Here is a 13,469-nt window from a genome sequence, read left to right as displayed (position 1 = left end):
AACTTCCATCTCAATCATTTACAGTGGTGGCAATTGCCACCTGCAGTTTTGAGTTGATTTGAACAGGTTCATGTGTTCTATGTTCTCCTGCATGCCTCTTTCCATACTGGCACTTTAGACATTTCGTCATTCCTGATTGCTGCTCGAATTTTTAAATATTTTGTCACTAACATATTCACAAAAAAATATGTTCTCACTCGCATTGAATTATTAAATGATACATCTGGTGCTTTATTTCATTATGCCAAGTCTTTCTCTTCTCATTTTTGTCGTCCAATTTTTAATATCCACCAGATAGACTGTGATGAAAACTATAAGCTTCCTTCAACCTATTTTTCAATGTTCCAAATTCAGAAGAAATCAGTTGTACTGTCTGTTGGTAGCCAGTGATCATTGCATAACTTGTCCAGAGTTAGTTCATCATATAAGTACTTTTTTGAGTACTTTATTCCAATCAGTTGGTTGTGGAGAGTGGTTGTAAATTGAGTGCAGTCCAGCAAGTGATTTCAAATTATTCCTTTGTATATCATTGACTTTATTAACTACTAGACCAAATGGACCTGTTGGGCCCAAACCTCTCCTGCATTGGTGCACCCCCCCTCCCCCCTCCCCCTCCCCCATTCCCCCTTCCCCACCCCTCTTCCCCTCCCCCCCCACTCCACCCCCCTCAACCCCCCTTATTCTCCCTTCTCTCTCCCTCCACCCCCCTGCCCTCCACCCCCCTCCCTCCCTCCCTAGGAGATGATTTAAACTTTAAAATGTGAATAACTTAAAAAATATAACACTGATTTCAATGAAACTTCTTCCATTAGCACCAAAGGGATGATGCTGAGTAAGGTGGGCCTAAAATTGTTGTGCTATGGTGTACCGTTTTGGCTGTAGTTCAGGAACAAACAAATAAACAAGAGTTTTAGTATATAGATAATGAAAATCCCACGTTAGATTCTCCGAAAGAGTTCCATTCAACATTAGAGTTCGGCATAAAGCGTCACACAGTGGCTCCCAGACCTCACAAGCTGTGAATTAATTATGAGGGTTTTTCTCATGAGTGAAAGAACAAGAACAATGTGTCCTGCGGGGAATATCGGGTTTAAATTTAAAATGGTTCCGGAACACAAACCCTTTTAAATGCTTTGCTGCATCATCCTGGAATTGTGTTTTGTAAAATGGCCTTGACTTAGTTCCTGGATTTTTTTTAAACACAATGTTTTTGTAAAATCATATGGTTGCTCAATAGTGATTTTATTTCCAACTTCTTTATCTAATAAAATGATTTGCACAAGTTAAAGGCATATGTGAGACAACCAGCAACAGCAGAAAATATACTTTAAACCTATCAATATGTGAAACAATGAAGTGAATGTTTTGGGTTGTGATTGTGCATTCGAGACTCTAATGCCAGGTGTTGAGCACCTTGTTAATTCACACACAAAGCCGTCTTGAGCCAAAATACGACTGTGTAATAAGCTTAAGACAGACACAAAAGGCTAGGGTAACTCAGCGGGCCAGGCAGCATCCCTGGAGCAAAGGAATAGGTGATGTTTCGGGTTGAGACCCTTCTTCAGACTGATAAGCTTGATCTTTGCACAGGATGTGAGCTATATAAATTGCCAATTCAACAATGCCGACGGTCACTCTCACAGGGTGGGGTCTAATTATAGTAAACCACAATGGCTGAGTGCCAACATGTAGGCCACAGTGGTGCAGCTTTTGTAGATGTAGGAAAGGAATGTTATTCACTCTGCTTTGAGATTTTTAGAGATACCGCGCGAAAACAGGCCCTTCAGCCCTACGAGTCCACACCAACCAGTGATCCCCGCACACTCACACTATCCTGCACACACTAGGGACAGTTTACACTTATACCAAACCAATTAACCTACAAACCTGTATGTCTTTGGACTTGGGAGGAAACCGAAGATCGCAGAGAAAACCCACGCAGGTCAAACTCCGTACAGACAGCACCCGTAGTCGGGATCGAACCCTGGGTCTCTGGCACTGTAAGGCAGTACCACTGCACAACCGTGCTACCAATGACAGGTGGCTACAGGTTTATCATCATGGGTTTACTTCGGTATTTAATTCTGTATGAATCCCCCTGAAAGAAAAAATGTAGGCAGATCAAAGACTAATTAAATGCTTCAACTATTCCCACTAACAAATCTTAACTAATGTTTACATAATGGATAAAGTAGAATATATAATTTAGATTTAGATAATATTCGAAAGGTGAATGGAAAGCTGGTTGGAGACAGAAGTAGTAAAACAAATTATGTTTACCAACTTGATAAATAAAGATGAATTAGTTTCCACATTTGTAAGCTCAATAAACATTTTCATATACTATATAAACATTAACTAATCAGTGTACTTGGATTTACTGGGCAGATCTTCTGCTGAAAAGCTGGTTGATCCACTCACACAGTAGAACTGATGCACTAGAATGTGCTGCATTTTCTGCTAGTCTGTTTAGGCAAGAGCATAACATGAGCCCAAACTTTCACGCACAAATCAATAGATTTGCAGCTAACCAATACAACGGACTTTCCAGCTTTCCCATGAGGAACCATGAGTAAGTTGGCTGTTAAAATAGACCAGTTTTCTGACTTGCATTAGTGTCTTAATGTGAACATAGGCATTCTTTGGGGAATTCATCACTGTCCTCTATACCATTGGGTCCTTCAATGAATCTCAACTGGACCATTCCTAATCACAGATAAGATTAGCTCCACACATCTCTTCAGTAAGGAATGCATGATGCCTTTCAGTTCATTGAGAATCGGCCTTCCTCGGCTTGGGGCAAACCACATTTGCAGTTATGGATGGAGGATATGGAGGAAAAAGGGGCAAGAGAGTCATCAGTCTCTTACCTCTGCAGAATCATCGGCTGAGAAAAAGAACATTGGACAGACCACTGTGTCCACACAATCAGAAAAAGAGATACCTTGACTAATGGAGGCCTAGTGGCAGAGCTTGTAAAATTGCTGCCTCACTGCTGTGGTTACTCAGGTTATAGAAACAGAAAATAGGTGCAGGAGTAGGCCATTCGGCCTTTTGAGCCAACACCGCCATTCATTGTGATTATGGCTGCTCATTCAAAATCAGTAACCCATGCCAGCCTTCTCTGCACACCCCTTGATTCCGCTAGCCCCAAGAGCTCTATCTAACTCTCTTTTAAATGCATCCAGTGAATTGGCCTCCACTGCCTTCTGTGGCAGAGAATTTCACAAATTCACAACTCTCTGGGTGAAAAGGTTTTTCTCATCTCAGTTTTAAATGGCCTTCCCTTTATTCTTAGACTGTGGCCCCTGGTTCTGGACTCCCCCAACATTGGGAACATTTTTCCTGCATCTAGCTTGTCCAGTCCTTTTATAATTTGATATGTTTCTATAAGATCCCCTCTCATCCTTCTAACTTGCTGTGAAAACAAGCCCAGTCTTTCCAATCTCTCCTCATACGACAGTCCCGCCATCCCGGGGATTAACCTCGTGAACCTACGCTGCACTGCCTCAATAGCAAGGATGTCCTTCCTCAAATTAGCTGACGAAAACTGTACACAATACTCCAGATGTGGTCTCACCAGGGGCCTGTACAACTGCAGAAGGACCTCTTTACTCCTATACTCAAATCCTCTCGTCATGAAGGCCAACATGCCATTAGCTTTCTTCACTGCCCCAATGCTGTGGGCCTTGACAATGTAGGCCCCGAAGCTGTAGGTCCCGACACTCTAGGTTTCCGACATATTAGCTCTGGACAGTCTAAGTCCGGAGGCCCGGGCGCCGCCTAACTGAGGTTGCATAGCAACCCGCCCCCCCCGGCCTGGGCGGCCACCATTGGTGGAGCGGGAGCACGTGGCCGCTGGCTGGGTGAGGTTCTGGACGTCACCTGGGCGGTGACGTCCTGGCTGGGCGGTGACGTCACCTTGTCCCGTATTTGAGAGTGAGATCGTTGGCAACCCCTAATTCTACCTAATGGAAGGAACTGCCTTGTTTCGTGGTTTCTGAGCAGAGCGAGCCCTGTTCTATCGCCGAGGCCTTGCAATACCGTTCTTTGTGTTGATCCATGCTGATCAGTTCAAAGCCAGAGTTCCAGCAGAAAACCGTGCCCTGGTCATCTGTAGGAATGGAACCCCACGCCATTCAGCCGAATGTCTGTCCAAAGTATCGCCAAAATAAGCTGGTGTTCTGTCTGATTCATCTCTGCGCCTTTGTGCACGTTGAACTTTGCCTCTGGAACTGGTGTGCTACAATACCGAGAACTATATTCTGCGCTCTGTATCTATGTGTAGAATTAGCTGAAGATGGACACAAAATGCTGGAGTAACTCAGCGGGACAGGCAGCATCCCTGGATAGAAGGAATGGGTGACGTTTCTGGTCGAGACCCTTCTTCAGACTTGATTGGATATTATGCAATACAAAGCTTTTCACTATACCTCGCTACACGTGATAATAATAATAAACCTAAGCCTAAAATCTACCACACATCCCGAGCTATTTGTCTTGCCACCTGGGAGGCTGTCTGCAAGAAAGAGTGTCTCTCTCCTTAGTTACTCCAATTGTTATCATTTAAAGCAGCCTCTTCAGTTTATGGCGGCGCGCACGGACGCAGCGGCTCACAGCTCTCCCTTTCGGTGCGTTTTATGTGTGTTATCTGTGTTATGTCTGTTAGTCAATTTTAGTCATGCAAACCAGGCAAATCAGGCAAATCCTACCTACAACCGAAAGGATCTTCTGATCATAGGATTCCAGTGCAATCGGGACCTTGTGCGCGAATTTCCACACCCGCGAAATATACCGGAAGAGATAGCCAGGACACCGGGCGCTCCGTGGATAGTTGTCGGCGCGAACAGGCGTCGCAGGCGGAGGAGAAACAGGAAGCAAAAGCGAGGATGCCGGTCCGGTATACTTGCCAAGCTAAAGAGACAGCCACACAAACCACCGCTACCCAGCATGTTTCTCACCAACGCCAGATCCATCATCAACAAAATGGACGAACTAAAACTACAGATATCAGCAAACAAACTCGTGGAGGACTGTTGCATTCTCCTAGTAACAGAGACATGGCTTCATCCACTTATCCCAGACGGAGCCATTGAGCTAGCCGGGCGTACAGCGTTTCGTTGGGACAGAAACATCGACTCCGGTAAGAGCAAGGGGGGGGGGGTTATGCATTTACGTGCACAACAACTGGTGCACTAACATCCAAATCATAGATAGCCACTGTTCTCCTGATCTGGAGTCCCTAACAGTTAAATGCAGGCCTTTTTACCTTCCTCGCGAATTTACAGGGGTTATAGTAACAGCAGTCTACATCCCACCGAATGCTAACGCTAGCACAGCTTTAGGCTACCTGCTCGGTGCAATAAACTCACAACAGAGCACATATCCAGAAGCAGCCCACATCATAGCCGGGGACTTCAATCATGCAGACCTAAAGTCAGTTCTCCCGAAACTTGAACAACACATAAGATGTGCTACCAGGGGGAAAAACACACTAGACAAGGTTTATTCAAACATTAAGAAGGGTTTCAGGTCAGCACCACTACCACACCTGGGGCAGTCAGATCACCTGTCCATATTCCTAACTCCAGCATACACCCCACTCAGGAGGAAAGCTCCAGTCACCATAAAGACTGTTAAGACATGGCCTGAAGGAGCTTCCTCGCAGCTGCAGGATTGCTTCGAAAGGACCAACTGGGATATTTTTGAGGATCAGGACTTGGAGGAGTACACATCAACTGTACTTTGCTACATCCAAAACTGTGTTGACAATGTCACCGTCGACAAACGCATCCGGTTGTATCCCAATCAGAAACCCTGGATGTCAAAGGATGTCAGGTCTCTCCTCAAGGACCGTAACACCGCCTTCAGGTCTAGTGATAGAGCTCTATACAGTGCTGCTAGAACCAACCTGAAGAGAGGCATCAAGGATGCCAAAGCGTCCTACAAGAGGAAGATTGAGGACCACTTTACCAACAATGACCCACGGCGGGTATGGCAAGGCATCCAGCACATCACCAACTACAAGACCAGCAACCGCACGACTGCCGACGGCGATGCCTCGCTGGCAGAGGAACTTAACTGTTTCTTTGCTCGTTTCGAGGTGAAAGCTACAGTGGCAGACATAACACCCTCTCCAGCACCTGACAGCAACACCTTCACTGTGCAGGAGTATGATGTTAAGCGCGTGCTCAGAGCAGTGAATCCCAGGAAAGCTGCAGGCCCCGATGGTGTGACGGGCAGAGTGCTGAGGGAATGTGCAGACCAATTATCTGAGGTCTTCACAAAAATCTTCAACCTGTCCCTTTTAAAATCCACCATCCCTCCCTGCCTGAAGTCCGCCACAATCATCCCACTGCCGAAAAAGTCTGTCATCAGCGGCCTTAACGACTACCGTCCGGTAGCACTCACACCGGTCATCACAAAGTGCTTCGAGAGACTAGTCCTGCAGCACATCAAAGCCAGCCTCCCACCCACCTTCGACCCACACCAGTTTGCCTACAGAGCAAATAGGTCTACAGGGGATGCCATCGACACTGCTCTTCACACTGCACTGACCCACCTTGAACACCAGGGGAGCTATGTGAGGATGCTCTTCCTCGACTTCAGCTCTGCCTTTAACACGGTCATCCCGAGCAGACTGGTCACCAAACTTTCCGACCTTGGATTTTCCCATACCATCTGCCAATGGATCAAGGACTTCCTGACCAACCGCCCCCAGACCGTCAAAATAGGCCCTCACCTCTCCTCCACCATTACACTGAGCACCGGCTCACCACAGGGCTGTGTGTTGAGCCCCATCCTTTACTCCCTCTACACTCACGACTGCGCCCCCACCCATCCCACCAACACCATCATCAAGTTCGCGGATGACACGACTGTGGTTGGACTCATCTCAGGAGGAGATGAGACAGCCTATAGGGATGAAATCCAAAGGCTGGCAGCATGGTGTTCAGTGAACAATCTGGTCCTGAACTCCTCCAAAACAAAGGAACTTATAATTGACTTTAGAAAAACCAGTGTAGAATACGACCCACTCTACATCAATGGGGTCTGTGTGGAAAGGGTACCCGCTTTCAGGTTCCTGGGTACGCACATCGCAGAGGATCTTACCTGGTCTACCAACACCATCACCACAGTAAAGAAGGCACAGCAGAGACTCCACTTCCTGAGGATCCTCAGGAAAACCAACCTGCAGGAGAAGCTCATGTTGTCCTTCTATCGCTGCTCCATCGAGAGTGTGCTGGCATACTGTATAACCACATGGTACGCCAGCTGCTCAGAAAAGGACAGGAAGGCCCTTCAGAGGGTCATCACGACGGCCCAGAAGATCATCGGCTGCTCACTGCCCTCCCTGGAGCACCTGTTCAGCCTACGCTGCCTCAGTAGAGCAGGCAAAATAATAAAAGATCCATCCCACCCCGGCCACCGTCTGTTTGTTCATCTGCCCTCTGGTCGACGTTTCAGGTCGATCAAATCCCGAACAAACAGACTTAAGAACAGTTTTTACCCCAGGGCCATACGAGAACTGAACACTACCTTTGCACTAGGCAACAGCGTTAAAAAATCTTGTACTTAATATAATTGTATTTATGTATTTATTTGTTTTTGCATTTATTGCATATATGTTTGTACGCACCGTCAGGATTGGCTATTTTTTAATTTCGTTGTACTCGTTGCAATGACAATAAATGAATATTATTATTATTATTATTATTATATCAAGCCTCTGCAACAGGTATTGTTGCTATGGTTAAGCTTTGACATTCATTCACAGTGTCCCCTTCCCAGTAACAGCAGACATGCTCCTTGAAACTACTGCAGTTTCCCAGCAGTTTACAATTCCACACACATTTCACACTAGACTCCCAACTAGAGACACTTATTCACAGTAAGAAATGTTAATTAAGCAAACCATGGAGATTTACAGTAGGTCAATAATAAAACAGAACATGGGTTAATAATGTACTGTCAAACTTGTGCAACAATGCTCAGAGAAATGCTGTCTAATTCAAATACTATTTGATTCATAGTAATCTACCATCTTGACTGCAACATAGCTATTAAAAGATACTTTTGCAATATTCTTTTTCCAAAGTGAAAATGTGAAATATTAAAGAAAATATTGTGAGGTCATTTCTGCATGAGTGAACATTTTGCAATGTTCGTTGTTTCCCTCATGGACAAAGTTGAAACTTGATTACGGTGCTGAACGTGCCAAAGACGTACAGGTATGTAGGTTAATTGGCTGGGTAAATGTAAAAAATTGTCCCTAGTGGGTGTAGGATAGTGTTAATGTACGGGGATCGCTGGGCGGCGCGGACTTGGTGGGCCGAAAAGGCCTGTTTCCGCGCTGTATATATATGATATGATATGATAATTACGGATTATTTCGGAGTCATCAGGAAATTTAGAATCGTTGAGCCCATTCACAATTCTTCACAACCTGCTTTTAAGTCTGACTAAAAAGGCCACATTCAATAACGTTAGCCCTCCTTCCACAGTTGTACATATTTAGTTGTGGTCAGATTTATACCAAATCAACCATGATAACATGCATGGATTGTTCAACTAACATCACTTAATGCACAAAGATGCTGACAGGTTTTCTCAGCAGTCTGTAAAGCTTTAAAAAAAATGTAATTTCTTTTCTCAAATGCAGTCTATATTTCATTATTTCAGGTTAGCAGAAGATTCTGGAGCAGGAACCAACGACACCTCAACCAACATCTCCAACTTTTCTATATTTTCTAAATTCATTACCAATGGCAGTTATTACTACATATTCTACATCTATGTGGGACTTTCAGACAGCTTCCTTGCACTTGGTGTGATTCGAGGACTGCCTCTGGTTCATACCCTTGTTACAGTCTCCAAAAACCTGCACAAACAAATGCTGCACTCAGTTCTCCAAGCACCCATGACTGCATTTAACAGGATGAAAGCAGGTAACAACTCTCTGAAATAGCTTAAGCATGCGGCGTGTTTTTGGATGGGAATTTTGGATTTTATTTATCAGATCTTTATGCAAAAAGAAACAAAAATGAAGGAAAGTATCTCTTAGATGAAAGCTAGTTTATATCCATAGAAATCTAACCTTCGTTCATAGGCTAAGCAAAGCTAAGAGGAAATAATAACAGGCTATAGTGTGTTTGATAACGTATTACTTTCACCATAGGAAGTCATAGATTTAATGCACTGTTTTCCTTGGTCAATTACACATGCACCATTTATATTTGAATTATTTAATGTTATATCAAATGACCTGAGATTATAGAGAACAATTCAGTGCAATCTACAGATAATCAATTCGTATCCATTGTTATCTCCTACAGTATTTTTATATTAGCTTTTGACTGAAGCAAAATTTGTTAACATTTTCTTTACTGTTATATTTCAAGACCTAAGGGTTTGAATAATTTTGACCATGGTGGATCATTAGCAAAAGGTTTTAAAATTGATCTGGCGACAAAATCAATAACTCTAGGGAAAATGATTAAAGATTGGAGTCCAAATCTTTCAACTGGATAATCTAACAATAAAAATAAGGAAGGAAATATTTTGATCTGATGGTTTTAATTTGATAATTTGTTTGATTTAGTTGTGCTTTAGCTTTCTGTGTGTACCACATAAATCTAACAATGTCACAAAGGCAGAAACCAAGTGAAAGGGCAAGCAAATGTAGTATAACATATACAGTTTAATTAACCTGTTACAAGATGCAAGTGAGAGACTGATTTGCAAGATTGGCTTTTATTCCTGTGATCTGCAATTAAACTGAAAATGAGTCAAAGTTGTAACCAATGGCCTTATAAATTATTTTGGAAAGAAAGCACATACAATATTGGAATGCATAAATCTACAGTGCATTAAGAAACGTATTAACTAATAGCGATGCGGGGGATTTCTACACACATTGGACTTGCGTCTTATCTGATAGGAATGAACTTGCTACTGTAATTGAATCTGACAAAAATGGGTCAAAATGTTCTGTGATAAGTAACAGAATTCTACAAGATTTTTTACAACTGATTGTAAGGTGCAGGGAATGGCAGCAAATGGGGAACAGGAACATGTATTTTATGCATTGATGTCAGCAAAGGGCCTGGCTTTCCTTTATTACCAAAGTAGTCAGTGTAGAATTTTGAATTGAATTCTCAAAGCAGCCCATTTAATAATTTGTGTAGGAAGGAACTGCAGATGTTGGTTTAAACTGAAGATAGACCGATGGGCCGAAGGGCCTCTTTCTGTGCTGTAGGACTCTATGACTCTATGACTCTATAGACACAAAAAGCTAGAGTAACTCAGCGGGTCAAACGGCATCCCTGAAAAGGAATAGGTCGAGACACTTCTTAAAACTGAATCGGTGTGAATAGGAATAGGTGACGATTCTGAAGAAGGGTCTCGACCCAAAACATCACCTATTCCTTTTCTCCAGAGATGCTGTCTGACCTGCTGAGTTACTCCAACTTTTTGTGTCTACCTTCCATTTGATAATTTACTGAGTAATCTAATTCTAAATGAAATAGATTATCTTTCATGTTCTACAGTATCTCAACAAAGGAATACTATTTGTATATCAGCATTTTACCCATAGAGTATGGACCTAGGAGTACAAGTGCAGGTCGCAAGTCGAGTTGCAGGATAAGGTGGTCGATAAGGCTTTTGGCACTTTGGCCTTCATCAGTCAGAGTATTGAGTATAGAAGTTGGGAGGTCATGTTGCAGTTGTATAAGATGTTGGTGAGACCACATTTAGAATATTGTGTTCAGTTCTGGGCACCATGTTATTCAGAAAAGATTTACGAGGATGTTGCCAGGACTAGAGGGTGGGAGCTATAGGGAGAGGTTGAGTAGGCTGGGTCTCTATTCCATGGAGCGCAGGAGGATGAGGGGTGATCTTATAGAGGTGTACAAAATCATGAGAGGAATAGACCGGGTAGATGCACAGAGTCTTTTACCCAGAGTAGGGGAATCGAGGACCAGAGGACATAGATTCAAGGTGAAGGGGAAAAGATTTAATAGGAATCCGAGGGGTAACTTTTTCACACAGAGGGTGGTGGGTGTATGGAACAAGCTGCCAGAGGAGGTAGTTGAGGCTGGGACTATCCCATCGTTTAAGAAACAGTTGGACAAGTACATAGATAGGACAGGTTTGGAGGGTTATGGATCAAGCACAGGCAAGTGGGACTAGGGTAGCTGGGACATTGTTGGGCGGTGTGGGCGAGTTGGGCCGAAGGGCCTGTTTCCACATTGTATCAATCTATGACTCTGACTCTAGTGAAGTACTTCCCTCTGAATGATAAGAAACTATAGCACAGACTTTTGCAGTGAAGTAGCATTTAGCTGAAAAAGGTCACAGTTACAATACAAAGTGTTTGTGTGAAGTATGATGCATATGAAGCTGACCTAGTGAAATGCTTGCACATGGAGATATTACCAACTTTGATTTAACGTGATCTCAACATGTAAATAGGTTAATATACTTGTATGCTGTAGTCATTACGACACAGAGGAGACAATTCAGGCCATTGGATCTACACTGACTGTCAAAGAACAGACCTATCGGCCACACTTCTGCTTTCCTAATTTCCCTGGATCTCTGTAACTGAAGCTCTCTCATGTCTATCAAACCCCCCTTTTTGATTCCATTTCCACTTACCAGCACGAAGGCACAACTTGGAGGTGCCAATTAATCTACCACCATCTCTCTGTTGATGTGGAAGGAAAATGGAGCATCAGAGGAAAGACACAGGATTATGGGAGCATGTGCGTATTCCACGTGAGATCAGGATTTAATCTCGGTCTGCCTTGCACATAAACCATTCCCTTTTCAGGGAACTTTCTCCCCTAACCAGCAATAGGAAAGCTTGATTATTAATAATTCTTACACGTTCTGTTTTCAACACCATAAATTGGTTGCTGTTGAGCACATTGCCAATGAGCAGCACAGTGGCACAGCTGGTAGAGTTGCGGCACTCCAGACCTGGGTGCAACCCTGACCTCAGGTGCTTTCTGTGTGGAGTTTGCATGTACCTGTGTCCTTGTGACTGTGTGGATTTCCTCTGGGTGCTTCACTTTCCTCCCACATCCCAAAGCATGCAGGTTTGTAGGTTAGTTGGTCTCTGTAAATTGTCCCTACTGTGTAGGAAGAGGCTGCGAAAGTGGGATAACATAGAACCGGTAAGAACAGGGGTTCCATGGTTGGTGTAGACTTGGTGGGACGAAGGGCCTATATTCATGCTGTATCTTTCAATTAATGTAACAATGTAGATGCTAGTACTACAATGTAGGGTCTGTAGAAAGAGTAAAATGTCCTTTACAGTTGCACTGGTACTCATTAGAAATTGATCTATAAGCATTTAGATACAACTAGACCAAGTTGGGCCCAAACCTCTCCTGCATTGGTGCAGCACCCTCTCCTCTCCCCCTTCCCTCTCCCCCTCCCCCTCCCCTGCTCCCCCCTCCCTCCCCATCCCCCTCCCCTTTCCCTTCCCCTTTTCCCTTCCCCTCCCCCTTTCCCTCCCCTTCCCCTTCCCCCCACTCCATCCCCTCCTCCCCCCTCCTTTCCTCCGTCCATCCCACCACTCCCTCCCCCCTAGATTTAAACTTTAAAATGTGAATAACTTAAAAAATATAACACTGATTTCAATGAAACTTCTTCCATTTGCACTGAAGGGACGACGGTGAGTAAGATGGCCCTAGAATTGTCGCGCTATCGTGTACCGTTTTGGCTGTAGTTCAGGAACAAACAAACAAACAAATGAGAGTTTTAGTATATAGATGAAAGAATTTGTGATGGTACTTAAGCAGATTTATGCCTTACATTGAGCCTATTACGGTATTTAAAGCAACATGCAGTTAATTTTAGTGTAGTACTGTATTGCTCGTGAAGCATGGATGCTTCAAAACGTGTTTCTATTTCTTTACATTTGCAGGCAGAATCCTAAACCGATTCATCAAAGACACTGCCATTATTGATGATGTGCTACCACTCACCGTCTTTGACTTTGTGCAGGTCAGAGAATTTCAGATGAAACTCTTTTCTACTTTCTCAAAATATTTGTTGACGCAAAAATTGTTTTCATATTTAGAGTTGATCTTGACATCATGATCAGCAGAGACATTGTGGGCCAAAGGGCCTATCCCTGTGCTATACTGTTCTATATTCTATAGCCCATATCTGAAATGTGTGTAGCTTGTACAATGACGTTATTTATCTAATTATCGAGATTCTTGAATAAAGTGAGTTCAGATTGCACACTAAGGATTTTTTAAGATGTAAATTGAGTTAAAAAATTCAAAATAAAAACACTGACTAATGCTGATAGGGTTGCACTTGACTTTCTTATGTAGCAATCTGACAAACTATTTAGTCAGTTTAAGTCTACAAGGAGTTTTTTAAAATCAGCACAAGCACTAACAGGTTTAAATGAAACATAAACAGATTTAAACTGCTGGGAAATGCAC

General features: G+C 43.4%; 1 protein-coding gene across 1 annotated transcript in view; it reads left to right on the top strand.

The window, feature by feature from the left end:
- The window catches only part of cftr (CF transmembrane conductance regulator), a 176,538-nt gene that overhangs the window by 136,352 nt on the left and 26,717 nt on the right, over window positions 1-13,469 (top strand). The window contains exons 17-18 of the mRNA XM_078416674.1: window positions 8,683-8,948; window positions 12,938-13,017. Of these exons, the coding sequence (XP_078272800.1) occupies window positions 8,683-8,948; window positions 12,938-13,017 (346 nt within the window). The remainder of the gene's footprint in view (window positions 1-8,682; window positions 8,949-12,937; window positions 13,018-13,469) is intronic.

Source organism: Rhinoraja longicauda, chromosome 20 (genome assembly GCF_053455715.1).
Source record: "Rhinoraja longicauda isolate Sanriku21f chromosome 20, sRhiLon1.1, whole genome shotgun sequence".
NCBI lineage: Eukaryota > Metazoa > Chordata > Chondrichthyes > Rajiformes > Arhynchobatidae > Rhinoraja > Rhinoraja longicauda.
Note: the sequence above shows the minus strand (reverse complement) of the source record. Positions and strands in the feature narration are given on the sequence as shown.